The following is a 13,513-nucleotide window of genomic DNA, read 5'->3' on the forward strand; positions in this document are numbered from 1 at the left end:
GGGTGGGGGTGGGCTCAACCCCCAAACGGACCAGAGCATGCCCTGCTCCTTGGGACTGCTGGCAGAGAGCCCAGTCCAGCACTGCTAAGCATCTAGGAATGGAGGAGGCAAGCAATCCCCTCTCACACCCTCCATCCAGCAACCTGGCCTCCCAGAATCCACCTGGGGTCTGGTAGGGGTCTCTGCAAAGGTCTGTGGGGGCTGCAGAGTCTTGCTCTGCCTCAGTCACCCTGCAGAGTTTCTGTTGTTCTCACTATCAGCAGAGGCATCTCGATACACAAGCCTGATCCACTCAAGGAGGAAGGAGCCGCTGGAAGCGTAAAAACTACAAAGTCAATTCTACAGACCCAGCGCTTCTCTCGACAAGGGGATAGGACAGATCTAATTGCCTGTGAGGGCGATGGATGTCATCAAGAGGGGAACCTGCAACAGGACAGCTGTCTGAATGTTAGGTGGGAATCTGCTCTCACTCAAGGGGTCCTACCTACCCTGATGCTGCTGGAGGGCGGCCTCGAATCTCTTCTCCCTAAGGCTGCAGGATAGCTCAAGCTGTCCAGGAAGCTGTGTAGGCTGTTAACTGCATGACTCCAGGGAGCACTGGTGGTGACTGAGCCTATATGCAGGCTGCCTTGATGCCATGCTGTGTATAGTGGCCCTATCCCAGACAGTTCCCAAGGCCTTGCTCTGCTCTGTAGTGACCCGTGCTGGAGAGAGCTGGGACACTGAAAGTTTGTAGAGTGCTCTGCCGCCTCCATAGAGATACAGCATGATGTCATCACCAGGGATTAACATATTCCAATGCCCAACCAGCAGCCTCCCTGCCCCTGTGTCAGGGCAGGGAGGGAGGTGGCAGATAGCATAGCTATGGTGGAAAGATGTGGGTGTGTACTTGGGCTGGTTGGGATGGAGCAGACAGTCAAGGGATGTCTCCTTGGCTGCTGTGAGAGCCACGAGACAAGCTACCCGAATACAGTGAGCTCCATGGGCCTAGAGTACTTGGGTCAGTTGTGCTCATGTTTCCTTACCGGTTGAGTTTGGGTTTATTCTTAGGTAAGGACCCTTCTGGAAGCCGTGGCCTGTGATTTGGGAATAGACCTGAGAGGAAAAACATACAGAGTCAGTCTCCACAGTTCTGAAAGGGCCAGGGGTAAAGACCATGGGAGTGGGGAGCAGGGGACATGGGGAGGGGCCATAGAATCAATATTCTGCTCATTGCTGCTCTTCCTGCTGTGACAGCTAGTCAGGACAAGGAACCTGCAGTCCCCACCACCCCTCTTAGCCTTGGATACTCTGACCTGCTCGGTGAGCCATCTTTACACACTCCTCAATCTTTCGGTGTTCTTCCAGGCACAAGCCTGTGACATTGCGGGGCAGCATGCTTCCATGAGGCCGGATGAACTGACTGAGCAGCAGCACATCCTAGTGAAAACCAAAAATAGGAATGTGGGTCAGCTGGGTTTACATGTATGCTGGGAACTAGGACTGTGGGCTCTCAGGCGTCCACAGGAGAACTCAGTAGGATTTCTATTCCCCATTGCCAACAAAGGGCTTCCAGCACCTCCCCAGAAATCTTCTGACACATTAGGTGAGACCAGAAATGCTCTAGTGAGCGCTTTATCAACAGTCTTTCTTGGGAGTAAGATGTCTGGTAGTCTGCCAGGGAGTGGTGGCACACGCCTTTAATCCCAGCACTTGGGAGGCAGAGACAGGCAGTTCTCTGTGAGTTCGAGGCCAGCTTGGTCTACAGAGCGAGTGCTAGGTCAGCCAGGGATACACAGAGAAACCCTGTCTCAAAACCAAAATCACCAGGCAGTGGTGGCATTCAGCTTTACTTAATCCCAGCATTAGGGAGGCCGAGGCAAGTGGATCTTTGTGGGTTCACCTGGTATACAGAGCAAGTTGTAGAATAGCAGAGAGCTGTTACACTGATAAATCCTGTCTCAGAACAAACAAACAAAACCAAACCCAAACAATTAAAAAGAAAGTATGTCTCACCGTCACTGGTCATTTTCCTTGGCTGGGATGGGACATGTAAAGCACTTCCATGAGAGGCAACGCCTGTCCACCTCAGCCTCTGAATCTAGATGGCACAGGTGAAGTGCATATAGACAGACACTCCTCCTGCTGTTCCTGCTCAGGTATCAGGCAGGCACTGAGCTGAGAGGAAGGGAACTGGGCTATGAAGTCCAGCCCATGTTTCCTAAGTTCAGATGGGAATGGGTCCTTGGGCTTCCTCATCACACACCTAACAAACTGTATGGGATTAAGTCTAGCAAGAAGGACAAACTGATAAGAAACCCTCTCTCCCACCAGAATTGACTCAAAAGGGCTAAGCAACATTTGTCCCTACCAGGGCCCAATGCCAGCCTTTGTCCCTTTACTAAATTGCTGCCTTGGCTGCCTTGCCGTATGACTGCAAATCTGTTTTAATCACTGGACAGATCCCGGGGACCCTGAGCCCCAAACTCTCAGCCCAGCACTCTTCAGAAGCAGGTAGCAGACTTGGACTAATGCACAGCTAACATACTGGCTTGCATCCCTCAGCACCCTTCACTGCAGGCTGCCAGCCAGCCGACAGCAGCACACAGCGTGGGCCCACAGTGCTCCAAGTGGAAAGGGGAAAAAGGAAAAACAGCTTTAGTCTTTACCTTGGAGAGGATTAGATTTCTTCTCCTGGAAAAACAGCCAATCATTTCCTGGAAATGGCCGGTAGGAACCTGCCCTAGTGGCTGGGCAGGTGTGGGGTTTGCCTCCCTATCTGCAGCTGGGATTACAAGCATGCCTGTACATTCACTGACATCCATGAAACAAGCAGCTCTGAACTCAGCCTTCTGCTGTACTCTGGGCACTTATTTTCAGAGGACCCAGGGCAGGGTGAGGGCCATGCCCCGCCCCCATGCCCAGAGGTGGACTGAAGCCAAGGTCCCCTGTCCAGATTAGTTGGGTCACTCTGCTCAGATCTTCCTGCACTTACCATCTGAATAAGATCTCTGTCCTTAGCCACCCTGTGTCTCAGAGGGGATCTGGGACAACACACAGGTCAAACTGGCCCAGAGCCTGAATCACCTGAAACCCCCCAAAAAGTGCTTGTGTCACAGTGAGAACTCTGAAGAACAATGTGGGTCCCCAGGACTGACTGGGCCCTGTCTTCTCTGCAGGGTAGGAGTTAGCACAACATGGGCTCTGCCTGGCTCCCCAGCTCTGATACTTACTGCAGGAAGTTTATTAACTTCTTCATGTCTAGGATTCCCTCACTGCAAAGCAAGGATGAAGTCCCTACTTCATGGAGTTAATCAGAAATCTAAGGGCCAGAAAGATGGCTCAGCCAGTAAAGGTGCTTGCTGTGCCTGACCATCAGAGACTGATCCCCAGGATCCATAAGAAGGAAGGAGGAAACTGACTTCCTCACGTGTGCTGTGACATCTGTTCCTTCACACATATACACATTCCTCCAAAAAAAGAAAAAAACAACAAAAAAAAGATGCCGGGCAGTGGTGGCACACACCTTTAATCCCAGCCCTAGGGAGGCAGGAGGATCTCCAAGTTCAAGGCCAGCCTGGTCTACAGAGTGAGTCCCAGGACAGCCAGGGCTACACAGAAAACCCTCTCTCGAAAAACAAAACAAAACAAACAATGAAGCCTGTGACTGCTCAGGACATGGCCTACTGGAGCAGGCCTGCTCTGGGTATGTTCATGATCATCTCCTTTCCCAGAAGCAGCTGCTTTGGAAAAGGTACAGCAATTGGGTCGTCTGGAGCTGCACTGCGGAGACTAAGATGTGTCTACAGATCACACTGTGAACCACCTCAGGGAGAGGAAAGCCAAATCCAGACCCGATTTCATTCCTGTGAGAACTACCCCTGCCCTTATAACCAGGCCATGAATTCCATGGCTTCCAGCTCCACACAGCCTGTGAGAACTTTCTCTTTGAGGCTGAGTTGTGTATAAGTGGTTTGCCTGCATGTATGTATGTGCACTGCATGCTTACTCAGTATCCTTGGGAGACATGAGGGCACCGGGTACTCTGGAACTGGAGTTATGGGTAGTTGGGAGTTGCCATTTGGGTGCTAGGAGCAGCAAACAAATGCTCTTAACAGCTGAGCTTCCTCTCCAGCACCATATTTCTTTAAATTTTTATTCCTGGAGATTATTTTGTGCATATAGTTATTTTGGCTGCACGTATGTACATATACCATGTGCATGCAGTGCCTGTGGAGGCCAGAAGAGGGTGTTGGATCATCTGGGAGCTGAACCCCTGTCCTCTAGAAGAGCAGCCAGTGCTCTTAACCACTGAGCTTTGTCTCCAGCCCGCAGCCCAGTATTCTCAAAGCCTCTCAGAGTCTACCACACAGTCAGATTTCAGGTTCATTGTCTTTGCTAGCCATGTAACGCAGCTGTCACTACCTGAGGAGGACAATGCTCAAGGCAAGAGGACTCTGGCCCCAGGGGATACTGTCACACTCACCTCATAGTTATATTTGTGCTTCAGGTTCCAACGGCAGATGGGGCACTGGCCTGAGGGGTTAGGGGGATTTGGAGTTGCCTTGGGAGTTTCTGTGATTCGGCCTTCAATCTAAGAGGGAGGGGGAAAAAAGCCAGCGTGAGATCCTGGGCCAGGCATGCTGGACAGGCATGCAGGTCTTTAACTCTGAGCACACCCTGAAGGAACACCAGTCAAAACTTACTTCTGGGGGCCTCATGGCAGTAACTAACAGGTCTGCTTGCATGGTGGAGATTTTCTATAGCTGCTCTATGCTGGGCCTTGGCCACAGGGATGTGGTTTGGTGACCAGACAAGTGATGCACACCTGTAATCCCAGCAGTGGGTGGCAGAGGCAGGAAAAGTAGAAGTTCAAGGCTAGCCTGGGCTACACAGTATTAAGTTGCAAGTCAGCAGGGTAATATGGTAATACTCTTGCCTCAAAAAACCAGATAAAGAGCAATGATGACATCAGACAGACATAGAAACTGGTAACTAGAGTAGTAGTTCTCAACCTTCCTAATGCTGTGACCCTTTAATACAATTCTTCATGTTGTGGTGACCCCCAGCCCAAAATTATTTTTGTTGTTACTTCATAACCAATTTTGGTACTGTTAACAATCATAATGTAAGTATCTTTGAGAGTTGTGACCTACAGTTTGAGAACTGTTGAACTAGAGGGAAGGGTTTGCCATACCAACTGAATGCTATCTTTCCTTCCTCAACAAAGCACAATAAAATACCTGCACCCTAGGCTTCCTCCCTGGCCCCGGGAGCGGTGACGCATGCGCATGGCTGAAAGTCCCAAATGGGGCTGGAGAGATGCTCAGCAGCTAAGAGCACTCGCTCCCAGCACCCCAGTTCCGGAGGCGTCTGATACCCTCTCCCGGGAGGCCTCCAAGAGTACCTGTGTGCACATGTACACATACGGACAACTAATGCCAGATGGCTAGATTCACTGTTCAAAGAAAGCATCCACCCCTTCTCTATGCTATCTGCAGAGAGCACTGCTTCCTGCTTTATGGGACTACAGAGCTGTATCTGTGCTAGCAGGCTCCAAAAACAGGGGGTTAGGGGGTTTCCCCCTGGCTGGCCATGTCTGAGGACATTTCTGATTGGACAGCTGGGGGAAGGCGGGAGGTGGGCATCTAGCAAGGATGCACAATGGAGCCCTCACAACAAAGAACACCAGCCAGTGCTGCAGTTGAGAAACCCTGGGAATAGCCAGACAAGTGGGTATCTGTGTGCACTGCTCTCATCTCTCCCTCCGCAACAAACAGAAAACATGGACAGATGGACACACAACACGTCCTCCTCTAAAACAAACCAGGGTCCCACTAGGTAGACTTAGCTGGCTTGGGTCTTGTTAGACTAGGTGGGACTCACATTTGCCTTTGCTTCCTGAGTTCTGGGATTACAGCTCTCTTTACTTCTATCATTTTGGTTAACACCTTTCAAAGACCCTGCAGAGGCCACATGTGACATGGCCTTCCTATCATGACTGTACCCTGACCTAGCCTTGGAGTGGCTAAGTGTACTAAAGCAATGATCTGGGAGTCAGCTCCAACTGCAAGGGGAGCTTAGCAGGCCTCACTGAGGCTGAGCCTAAGAACATGGCTGGGATTGATTTGAGAGGCACGGGGACAAAAATAATCCTTTCCCCTGGGCTGAGGAAGCCTAGAAGTTCTGCTCAGTTATGTCAGGCCCCACTTCTACCATGGCAACCCCAAATACGTCAGAGGGAAGCTGTGGGCCAGGGAAAATCTGCAGGTGCATGGGAGGCCTAGTGGGCCCCAGGAGAGAGCCACTGTTCATTGGCTCACTGTTATTTAGCTGGCTCTGCACTAAGAATGGTTCACATGTACCAGTTCATCTCACTCCCACAACTTAGCGCTGCAGCCGTCAGATCTGATTTTGGAGAACATACACCCACAGTCAGTCACAGCGGCACCTGACAGACAGAGCTACAGTGTTTCCATGCTCCTCTACAAACAGCAGATCCATGCCTCACATGAAAACCCTCTTTATACTTAAAGTCAGATACAGACAGCACCATCAGCTGGGAAGCAAGCCTCCAATTCTGAATGTTTAACATGTTATCTTCTCTTAGAGATGCTGTTACTGGTGGTGAACTAGCTGGTTCTGAAGTCTGAAGATGGCAGATGACAGGCAGGAATAGTCTGCCATAGTCTTCAAGGGAAAGTGGAAATAGCCAACAGAAGAGTGATGGACATTCTGATGAGCCAGGAAGAAGGCCGGGCCCAGGACATTAGCGCATTAGCAGGCGATACAGTGGGTAGGGGGCACTCTCTTAGCACTGAGCACTCTGTCTGTTCCCAGAAAAGCAAAAGCAAGATGCCACTTCCAAAGTCTGATTGTCAGGCTGGGTGTGGTGGTGCAAACCTTTAGTCCTAGCACTCGGGAGGCAGACACAGGCAGATCTCTGAGTTTCAGGCCAGCCTGGTCTACAGAGTGGGTTTCAGGACAGCCAGAGCTACAGAGAAACCCTGTCTCAAAAAACAAAACCAAAAAAGTCTGACATTACCATTTTCTCCAGCATAAAGTTTATAGGGAGAAGGCTTTTTGTCATTTGAGGTAGGGTCTCTGTATAGCCCAGGTTTGCCTTGAACTCACTATGTAGCTAAGGAGAGCAAAATCACGCCAAGATTGTTGTTGGTTTTAATCAGATGCCCAAAGGGGATGGAGTTCCCTAAAAAGTGAGCATTATGTGAGGCTAACCCGTGGAAAGGATGAGGAGGTGCTCTGGGAGAATAACTGGATTTCCCCTGGGTGTAAGACTGCCTGGGGAGGCCTATACTTGGCTGGCTGCCAGAGAGGTTAAGCCCCGAGTTGACATGGAAGTTCCTGAGCCTTCTGGGAGCTCTGCGAGGTAGCTGAGAATTTCTTGGAGGCACAAAAGACCATGTGAAAACAAGGCTGTCTTTTAAGGATTATGGGATAATCTAGGCCCCATGACTGACTCCCCAAGGGCGGTGAGATGGGACCAGTGAGGGAAAGGGGGACATGGGTGGAAGAATCATTACAGCTTTCTTACCAAGAGACAAGCCAGTGTGTCAGCTAGTGAGGTTGGGGCCTAGGGACTGTCAGCTCTTAACATGTCACTTAAGGGTATACTTTCTAGACAGAAAGCAAGGACCAGGCTCTGGCTCTTGGCCAACTAACTCTGCTTCTATAGGCCTACATTTCTGCCTTAGTTTCCCCTTTGGGAAACTGATTTATCACCTGCCAGAGAACATATTAGGAAAGGCCTCTGAGACTTTGTCATACAAAAGGTCACTTCAATCAAGTAACAGATACCTCAGTACAGGCACAACGACTGTTCTTGATTAACCACACTACCGCACACGGCCTGAAAAATAGTAGACTTCAGAATTTATGGTCTCAGAGGGAGTAGATCCTGGAGCCAGGAGTCCAGATTGGGCCTCTCTCCCTCCCTCAAAGGAGCAGCCAGGCGGCTCCGAGCATTAAGGAGGTTGTGAGTGGCCAACGCAGCGCAGTGATACTTACTACAGCTGTCTTCCCTTCTTGGATCTCCACCACTACAGAGATAAAGGGGAAAAATTAGGTCAGCCATTTAATAAGGAACAGGGAGTTTCAAATAACAGCTCAAATTCTACACAGGCAAAGGAGAGGAGCCTACAGTCTGCACTCTCCCACGGTCCCTGCCTGGGACAGAAAGCGGGCTGTGGGCAAGCCTGGGATGCTCAGGGTGCAGCATCTCTCTGGGATTAAGGGTCTCCATGCTGTTTTGTTGCCCCCTGAAGCCAAGATTCATCCTGATTCTGTCTTCAAGAATTGGCAAACTGAATAGCTGTGGCAGGAAAATTGCTATAAGTTTGAGGCCAGCCTGGGCTACAAAGTATGACTGTTTCAAAGACTTTAAGCAAAGTGGGACAAGACCCTATCCTATGTGGCAAAAACAGATGAAAGCATTTGGAGCAGCAGGCCTGAAGGGATCAGAAGTACTCCTAACACATGTCCCTTTACAGACTGAATCAGACCAAAGTAGCTTTGCAACCTAAAACACAGAACTGTGTTCCGGGGGTGGCTTTTCAAGGAGACAAATCCAATCCCAAAACTTATCATGAGAATCCTGTGTCAAGACTGCATGAAACTGGCCACGAGGGAAATGTTCTCGGCTCCATTCTCTTCATCTCTCCCTGAAGGGTTACGTTCTATTGTCACACCAGAGAAAGGGATGGAAGAGGCAGCAATCAGGAGCCCGATGGCAGCAGGTTCAGCAGGGCTTCAGGACACACTGCTATTCTAGACTGAGGGCAGGCAACCCAGGGCCTACTGATGCCTGAGCTGGGCAGGAAAGAAGGGGAGGCAAGGCCACCAGCTGCACACATCTGTCAGGCGACACACATTTCCCATCTCACCTAACTCATCATTGGGATAATGAATGACAAAGCCAATGGTGATCAAAATTGCCAGCTCACACACAGCAACTGTTGTTGGAGAGTCTCCCAGGTGCCTGGCTTTTTAGAGAGAGTGGCAGCTGCTAGCATGGACTGGTGCACACCAAATGCTCAATGAACGCTATGTTTAAGGAGTGACACAATCACCATTGTCTCCTTTAACTGCTAGCTTCTACAGTGAGGAGCTTGAGCCCACACAATCTGCAAACCATCTCTCCAGATACTAAAACTGTTTACAAAGTAGTCTGGCTACCACAGTTTAGTTTGACTTAGCTCTGGCTAACACAAGAAGGAATACAGATTAGAAAAGTGCCTAAGGTCCTTGACTTTGAGAATTCGGCAGGCGTTAAAGACTTCTTCCTAGGAAAAATATCCACCTGCAATTACACCATTGACCATGGGCTGCAGGAGGCTCACAGCCATTGTGGAGTGTATGTTAGAGACCTGGCTGTGCCTCAGAGGTGGAAGGGGGGATACATCTGTTTCTTCTTTTTGCCTGCTATGTTTTCTAAAATAAACATATATTGCTTCTGCAAAAACATAATATAAGCAACAACAAGAGAAGAGCCTAAGGAAAAAAGGCAACGCTAACCCAACCAGAGCCCATGTCAGCATCTGTGATTAGTGAGCTCTATGACCGACACCTAATTGAACACAGGCTGCTTGGAATTATTCCTCATTTGTTTTCTGGGCAAACCATTCATAAAGAATCATTACTACAAAACAACCAAACTGAGAGCCTTCCATGTCCAACTCCAGACACACATAAGTGAAACAATGACCAGAGAAACCCAGAGGCTTTCTCCGGAGAACATTGTAGCCACTAATCAGAACTAGGTTCCTTGTGTACAAGAAACTGCGTCACCTCACACACGGTTCTACTTGTCCAGAACAGAGACCAACCCATGAACGGGATGTGGGTGAGACTCAACCTGGTTGTCAGCCTAAAAGCCAGCACAGCTGCAGAGGGAAGGTCACCACAATGTCCACTGCAGAAAGGCCCACACAGGGGGACCAGGGAGAGCAGGAGAGCACATCTCCAGCCCAGGAGACCCCAGCTACCCTAGAAACTTTGCTACTACGTAAAACAAATTGGGGGAGGGTCAGAGGGTAACCAAATGGGAGCAACAACAGGTAGGGAGGCAAATTTCTGAGAAGACTCAAGAAACAAAAGCAGGGACACATTCTGGGACCATGGGAGTCAGCACTAGGACAATGGCTTGACACACAAAGAACATAAACATGTGGTTTCCTTCTTGGTCCAGGCTCTTGGGCCCTGAACCTGAGGTAAACAAGTCTAACAAAACACACATCACTCTCGGCAAAGACTCAAACCCTGAAGTCATCCCACTGGCCCCTGGAAAAGAGATCAAAGCCCATGGCAAGCTCCACTGCTAACAAGCTCTCCCACAGCAGCCTCCAGTCAGTGAGTATCTTTCTAGAAGCTAGTGGGTAAAACAATAGGCAGATGCTTATCTGAGAGAGACAATCTGTCAAACAGAGGAATGACTCAAGGAGCTCCCAGGACACAGATTGATCAGGGTGGTGAGTTAGTGCAGGAAAGAAGGCTGGCTGGGGCCTGGAGAGGCCCTCAGCACATTTTAAGCCCCTGGAAAGAGGAGATAGGAATCAAAAACAGTATTGATTTTCAGTGTGCATAGAAAAACATGGTAAAACCAAACAAAACCTGAGATCCATTTGTCCCTGGCCCCCTCTCCATTCAAGAGAAGTGGAGGTGGGTAAGAAAAGCTGGACTAAGAGTCAGGAACCAATAGAAAACTTACTTAGGGAAAAAATATAACCACCCCTGCGTCCTGAGACGTCAGCATGAAGTAAGCCACCAGACATGACACTGCTTTGTAAGAACTAAAGCTGCAACCTCTCAAGATGGGCAGCCCTCACACACATGACATGATCTGTAGCGTGTGCATTGAGAATCAGGAAGGGAGTGTCAGCCTCACTCTACCTCCTGGGCAGAGGGACAGCAGCAGAGTAAGGCAGTCTCTGCCCTGGAGGAGAGAAGCAGAACAAGTATGGGAACACCCCATAATGAAGCCCATGTCCCAGAAAGAGGTCCTGTGAGCACGTCAGTAAATACTCCTAGGATGGAGTGCAGGGTAACTGAATTCTAACAGCCTGGAGCCAGTAACAATGTGGTGAGACTGCAATGGGTGCAGACGCCGTTGACGGACACATAAACCCAGGCAGCCACAGTGGACTGTGCTGTATAGAGACCCGGGTGTTTAGCAGGAAGATGAATGATGGAGGGTGCAGGACACTGCAGCAGTGAGCTGCCAAAGCAGCCAAAGCCTCAAGGATCTGTGGAAACTGAGATCCAGCCAGAGAGTGAGGGTGGCTGAAGGCAGCCCTCCCTCTGCCCCAACAGGCGCAGCAGAGCCCTGTGCTCCCCGCTTCTCAAGCAGCAGCTCCTTCAGCTCATCTTTCAGCTTCTGGTTTCTGGGTCTCTTAATTCTCTCCCAGTTTTTGTCCCTGTAATTCCTGACGGACTGTCTCTCTGTCCTGGGCTTCAGAGTCTGGTTGCTGCTGCTTACCAGCTTTCCCCAGTAGCAGAGCAATGAAATCTGAAAACCCCTCAACTTGCTCCTTCCTCTCAAAGCTCTTTGGGGCAGAATTGCTCACCATCTCAGATAGCCCCTCAGCTTACAGAAAGACAAATTCCCTTTGGCCTTTTATCATTTCAGTACATTCTGCATTAAGGTCATGCCTGCTAACTCACGTGCTCATGGTTTTTAGTCATGGATACATTTCCTTCACAAGGGTATTAAGGCAGGAAGTTTCTAACACAATCCTTGCTAAATCTGACATTGTCATTGGCCCTCCATGACACCATGAGCACGTGAGTTAGCAGGCATGACCTTAATGCAGAATGTACTGAAATGATAAAAGGCCAAAGGGAATTTGTCTTTCTGTAAGCTGAGGGGCTATCTGAGATGGTGAGCAATTCTGCCCCAAAGAGCTTTGAGAGGAAGGAGCAAGTTGAGGGGTTTTCAGATTTCATTGCTCTGCTACTGGGGAAAGCTGGTAAGCAGCAGCAACCAGACTCTGAAGCCCAGGACAGAGAGACAGTCCGTCAGGAATTACAGGGACAAAAACTGGGAGAGAATTAAGAGACCCAGAAACCAGAAGCTGAAAGATGAGCTGAAGGAGCTGCTGCTTGAGAAGCGGGGAGCACAGGGCTCTGCTGCGCCTGTTGGGGCAGAGGGAGGGCTGCCTTCAGCCACCCTCACTCTCTGGCTGGATCTCAGTTTCCACAGATCCTTGAGGCTTTGGCTGCTTTGGCAGCTCAACCTGCACCCTCCATCATTCATCTTCCTGCTAAACAGTCCTATACAGCACAGTCCACTGTGGCTGCCTGGGTTTATGTGTCCGTCAACGGCGTCTGCACCCATTGCAGTCTCACCACATTGTTACTGGCTCCAGGCTGTTAGAATTCAGTTACCCTGCACTCCATCCTAGGAGTATTTACTGACGTGCTCACAGGACCTCTTTCTGGGACATGGGCTTCATTATGGGGTGTTCCCATACTTGTTCTGCTTCTCTCCTCCAGGGCAGAGACTGCCTTACTCTGCTGCTGTCCCTCTGCCCAGGAGGTAGAGTGAGGCTGACACTCCCTTCCTGATTCTCAATGCACACGCTACAGATCATGTCATGTGTGTGAGGGCTGCCCATCTTGAGAGGTTGCAGCTTTAGTTCTTACAAAGCAGTGTCATGTCTGGTGGCTTACTTCATGCTGACGTCTCAGGACGCAGGGGTGGTTATATTTTTTCCCTAAGTAAGTTTTCTATTGGTTCCTGACTCTTAGTCCAGCTTTTCTTACCCACCTCCACTTCTCTTGAATGGAGAGGGGGCCAGGGACAAATGGATCTCAGGTTTTGTTTGGTTTTACCATGTTTTTCTATGCACACTGAAAATCAATACTGTTTTTGATTCCTATCTCCTCTTTCCAGGGGCTTAAAATGTGCTGAGGGCCTCTCCAGGCCCCAGCCAGCCTTCTTTCCTGCACTAACTCACCACCCTGATCAATCTGTGTCCTGGGAGCTCCTTGAGTCATTCCTCTGTTTGACAGATTGTCTCTCTCAGATAAGCATCTGCCTATTGTTTTACCCACTAGCTTCTAGAAAGATACTCACTGACTGGAGGCTGCTGTGGGAGAGCTTGTTAGCAGTGGAGCTTGCCATGGGCTTTGATCTCTTTTCCAGGGGCCAGTGGGATGACTTCAGGGTTTGAGTCTTTGCCGAGAGTGATGTGTGTTTTGTTAGACTTGTTTACCTCAGGTTCAGGGCCCAAGAGCCTGGACCAAGAAGGAAACCACATGTTTATGTTCTTTGTGTGTCAAGCCATTGTCCTAGTGCTGACTCCCATGGTCCCAGAATGTGTCCCTGCTTTTGTTTCTTGAGTCTTCTCAGAAATTTGCCTCCCTACCTGTTGTTGCTCCCATTTGGTTACCCTCTGACCCTCCCCCAATTTGTTTTACGTAGTAGCAAAGTTTCTAGGGTAGCTGGGGTCTCCTGGGCTGGAGATGTGCTCTCCTGCTCTCCCTGGTCCCCCTGTGTGGGCCTTTCTGCAGTGGA

At 49.8% G+C, this 13,513-nt stretch overlaps 1 protein-coding gene across 1 annotated transcript; it reads right to left on the minus strand.

The window, feature by feature from the left end:
• Positions 1 to 97: 97 nt before the first annotated feature.
• LOC113832311 (28S ribosomal protein S18a, mitochondrial-like) lies at positions 98 to 8,026 on the minus strand. The gene is made up of 5 exons (XM_027387378.2): positions 8,008 to 8,026; positions 4,686 to 4,807; positions 4,466 to 4,573; positions 1,296 to 1,419; positions 98 to 1,095 (listed from the first exon to the last, which is right to left on the minus strand). The coding sequence occupies exons 2-5, from the start codon at positions 4,725 to 4,727 to the stop codon at positions 1,022 to 1,024; spliced, it is 348 nt and encodes a 115-aa protein (XP_027243179.1). The 5' UTR covers positions 4,728 to 4,807; positions 8,008 to 8,026; the 3' UTR covers positions 98 to 1,021.
• Positions 8,027 to 13,513: the final 5,487 nt, after the last annotated feature.

The sequence above is a fragment of the Cricetulus griseus genome, unplaced genomic scaffold (genome assembly GCF_003668045.3).
Source record: "Cricetulus griseus strain 17A/GY unplaced genomic scaffold, alternate assembly CriGri-PICRH-1.0 unplaced_scaffold_173, whole genome shotgun sequence".
Taxonomy (NCBI): Eukaryota; Metazoa; Chordata; class Mammalia; order Rodentia; family Cricetidae; genus Cricetulus; species Cricetulus griseus.

Excerpts from the sequence above, each read along its gene's own strand:
- LOC113832311 (XM_027387378.2), bottom strand. The coding sequence starts at position 4,727 with ATGCAAGCAGACCTGTTAGTTACTGCCATGAGGCCCCCAGAA. Across the intron at positions 4,574-4,685 it reads CTGCCATGAGGCCCCCAGAA|ATTGAAGGCCGAATCACAGA; the intron begins GTAAGTTTTGAC and ends CCTCCCTCTTAG. Across the intron at positions 1,096-1,295 it reads AAAGATGGCTCACCGAGCAG|GTCTATTCCCAAATCACAGG; the intron begins GTCAGAGTATCC and ends TTTTCCTCTCAG.